Below are 3,802 nucleotides of genomic sequence, written 5' to 3'. Positions count from 1 at the left end.
TTGGGCTTTTGACAATTGCAGTTTCATTAAACAATAATCAGTGTCTGCTTGTGGGCTGTCCAACAGAATACAAAGTAACATGTGTTCTAAAGGTACATCTCTCACCTTCAAAATATTGAAGCTCTGTTTCTCACAAGTCATATCTCACATTCCATCTACCATTAACATCAGCATTGAAAGTCCAATTGTTTTCCCTGATCTGCAGATATGGAACCTGAAATAAAAGATTTCAAAACAAAAAAGAACAGTATCAGTATCAGATAGTGAATAAATGCAACCTTTAAAAACAAGAAAACACAAGGTGAAGACCAAGAGGTGAAATGAATTTGAAGCCTTTACAGTACAACTGTAATTTTTAGGTATTGAGTAAAATTATAATTCAATCAACAAAATTTATAAGACTAGACGAAAAATCCAATATTTCAGCACAAGCAATCCCTTTACACATTAAGCATTCTTGTCACTAAAAATTGACTTTGAGGAATGAACACCATCAAATGTATAAAATGCTAGCTGAAGGTTCTCTACAAAGGGCTCCAAAAATGTACATGTTTGAGTCTCAGTAATAAGTTTTAGCCAAAAATATACCTTTTCAAGCACTTCATAGCCAAGTTTTAGCCTAACATCTTGCTCCTTCTGAAAATTGAATACACTCCAAGAAAATTCAGCAGCTGCTCTTGACTTCGTCTGCCAAAGCAGAATAACATACTTAAGGACATATTCATCACAATCTATTGCTTCAAAAGCTATATGAAAAAAAAAAAAAGGTTCACACCAGAAAGGCAAAAAATTTCACAAACCCCATTGAAAACACTAACCTCTTTAAATTCTTTGTCCACATCACATTGTCCCTTAATATTAAAGCTTAACAGGCCATTAGTTGTGACTGGAAATGACTTTTTTCCACGTACACTGTACCGTAGCTTCTCACGCCTATCATATTGTGCGCCAACCCCAAGGCTTGCTGATAACTACAATTGAATGTATCGATTATAGTTTAACAATTAAAAAAAAATGCACATAAAACAATCTTAAGCCATCACTGCAATTAAGTCGAAACACACTTCTGGGTAGAAATGCCTTATCACTGCACTAAAATAACTCGGAGCTCCAATTTTTGTATCTAGCTCTCCATGGACCTGAGCCAAACAAATAAAAAGGACATAAATAAATAAAACAGGCTCAATAAACAAGTTTGAAATAGCACTTATACTTGATTATGACTTTCAATTTTAGAGCATTCGCATCAGCTCATATAAAAATGTGTGCCTATTTTAGCATAAAAATCTTCTTTTTCTATTTTACATAACCATTTTTCAAAAACACCCACAACGGATTATTTATTCAATTGTCAATTTTATCAAAATATCAATATTTCTTGATTTTTTAATTGTTTCTCTCTCACATCACAACTACCATCCACTCTCTTCCTTCATCCTCAGAAAACATAAAGAAAGAATCAAAAATGCAAAATACACCGCTATAGTTTGTAGCCATGTAAATTTACACTGTTACTGTAACTAAAATGGAAAATGCACCAAAGGCGCATAACTTTTGTCAGCCTATTTTGTGGGTGATTTTTAAGGTTAATTGGCCAAAATTTTGCATTCAGGCCAATTAACAAGGACTGATGCAAGTGCTCTTACTCCCTAGGCAAAGAAACCTGAGTTGGCAAAAAAGAAAGAAAAGAGTAATGCCACAAAACCCCATTTACTAAACATGATTACTGAGTCATAGCAGTAATACAAAAGCTCCAAATTTCAAGAATTGGAGAATTGGGAAACACTAGTACATATAGCAGTCTACATAACATCAAACCACAAACTTAGCCAAACATAGGTGAAGACAACCCGACCAAGGTATCCAACCTGAACTCTAATTGCCAAAAAAATTGTACTAAAAAAATTATCCACTGAACTTTGTCTGATAAATTTCCAGCATTTCAGTTCAATCGCACAAAAAAAAAAATGTAAAAATAGGAGCAGCAATAGCAGATTGTATAGCACCCAAAAATCCAATCAAAAGGCACTAACATTCCCATAACAAAAATGGCCTAACTTTAATCTCATTTTTCAAATACATTTCAGTGTAACCAAACACGGCATAGAGAAAAAGGAATGATAAGGAGAATACCTGCAAGTAGGTGTTGGAGTCGATTGGCAATTTTTGCTTGGCGTGGATTCGTAGAGAATTGGAATAACCACCATATCTGAGAGAAGTCTCCATTTGCGATTTTGAATAAAAAATAAAAATTGAAATTGGAAACCCTAAGCCCCAAATGATAAAATTAAAACCCTAATACAAATACGGACAACCCAAACTCTTCAGAATCATATCATGTGTTTATCTTTCAACTACTGGTCACAGTCTCACAGAACAGAAGGTACTAACGGGTATCACGTGTCCTTCCTTTACCCAATCCAAGTTTGCCACGTTACGTTTTTTCTTTTTCTTTTTTTAACCGTATCGGATTCAAACCGTGCCAGCCGCTATTTTCCTTTTTCTTTAGAATTTTCCTCTTTTGGGGCCAACGTTGTCATCTAAGGAAGGGTGGAGATTTATTTTTGGCCAAGATTTTTGTTACTTTAGGTTACGTATATTTTATATTTGTCTAGTTTCAGTGTGATATTCATGCACCTTTTTTGTATCACGGTAGTTTTTTTCTTTTTTCTTTTTTTTTAAAAAAACAAAATTATTTATTATTATTTTTTTAGAAAGTTTCAACCTAAGAGAGTTTGGAATATTATTTTTCATTTAATTTTATCAGTGGCATCACTTTTATTATATTTCAGTCATAATAAATCATGTCAATATTCCTTAAAAAAAAGTTATGAAAAATATTGTTCATAGAGTGACATTAAACTAGGCCACATGTTATAGAATCAAAAATTGTCTTTGAAACCTTTTTTCTAATAAGTCTCTTTGCTTAGTTGTTATAATTGTCACTAATTTGCTAAATTCTTTACGTTTAAGAATTACTTTTTTTTAACGAGTCTCTTTGCTTAGTTATTATAATTGTCACTAATTCCCTAAATTCATAAGTTTAAGAATTGTTTCATCTTTTTCCTTTGACAATTTTAATCTCTTCATATTCTATGTTTGAAATTCCCTAATTCATTTAACGATTTAATTAGACAAACGTAACCAATGTATAATTAAGATCACCAAGCCAAAAACCTTGTAGCTTAATTAACACCTCTTGATGTTTCTAACAAAAACGTCCATAGTTCAAATTTTTCTTACCCCAATTCTTGATGTATCATATGAAAAAAAGTTGAGATCACCAAATCATAGATAGTGTATATATTGGTGATTTCAATATTACTATTAACTATTGAATTGTTGGATTATGAATAACAAAAAAAAAAAAAAAACTGAATTATTGGAACATAATTGAGGTTTTGAAATCGGGTTTCAATTTTTTGAGAGAAATGAATGCAGTTATTGATCATAGTAAATTTCTTTTCGTACAAGCTTGAGAGATACAGGTGGAACAGTTTGACGCAAAACTTGCACCACATAGTACAGTTAGAAGCAAAACTTGCACGATTGCACCACGTTCACATCTTTAGCCTTCCTTGCCAGGGATGGGCCACCTACACTGCTTGAATTTGATTATGTGACGCTATAGTACGAATCAGAGTTTTATTTTGTATTTTTCAGTGAGAAAAAAGAGTTGGGAGTAGGATTTATATGGGCATATAGGTGTTCAAAAAGTTAGGTCTGAAAACTAGAAATAAACAGGTGGGTGAGACTCAGAAAAAACAAAAAACTGGAAAGAGAAATAGGGTGACAACATGTG

General features: G+C 32.6%; 1 protein-coding gene across 1 annotated transcript; it reads right to left on the bottom strand.

Moving 5' to 3' along the window:
• On the bottom strand, positions 1 to 2,352 carry LOC112016859 (outer envelope pore protein 21, chloroplastic). Its single transcript, XM_024049329.2, has 5 exons — positions 2,134 to 2,352; positions 1,065 to 1,139; positions 819 to 971; positions 589 to 687; positions 1 to 214 (listed from the first exon to the last, which is right to left on the bottom strand). The coding sequence occupies exons 1-5, from the start codon at positions 2,224 to 2,226 to the stop codon at positions 131 to 133; spliced, it is 504 nt and encodes a 167-aa protein (XP_023905097.1). The 5' UTR covers positions 2,227 to 2,352; the 3' UTR covers positions 1 to 130.
• Between the last annotated feature and the right edge of the window lie 1,450 nt (positions 2,353 to 3,802).

Source organism: Quercus suber, unplaced genomic scaffold, assembly GCF_002906115.3.
Source record: "Quercus suber isolate HL8 unplaced genomic scaffold, Cork oak 2.0 scaffold_6, whole genome shotgun sequence".
In the NCBI taxonomy this organism is placed as follows: domain Eukaryota; kingdom Viridiplantae; phylum Streptophyta; class Magnoliopsida; order Fagales; family Fagaceae; genus Quercus; species Quercus suber.
This window is presented reverse-complemented; position numbering and strand designations above follow the sequence as displayed.

Excerpts from the sequence above, each read along its gene's own strand:
- LOC112016859 (XM_024049329.2), bottom strand. The coding sequence starts at position 2,226 with ATGGAGACTTCTCTCAGATATGGTGGTTATTCCAATTCTCTACGAATC. Across the intron at positions 1,140-2,133 it reads ACTCCAACACCTACTTGCAG|GTCCATGGAGAGCTAGATAC; the intron begins GTATTCTCCTTA and ends TGTTTGGCTCAG. Across the intron at positions 215-588 it reads GCTATGAAGTGCTTGAAAAG|GTTCCATATCTGCAGATCAG; the intron begins GTATATTTTTGG and ends CTTTTATTTCAG.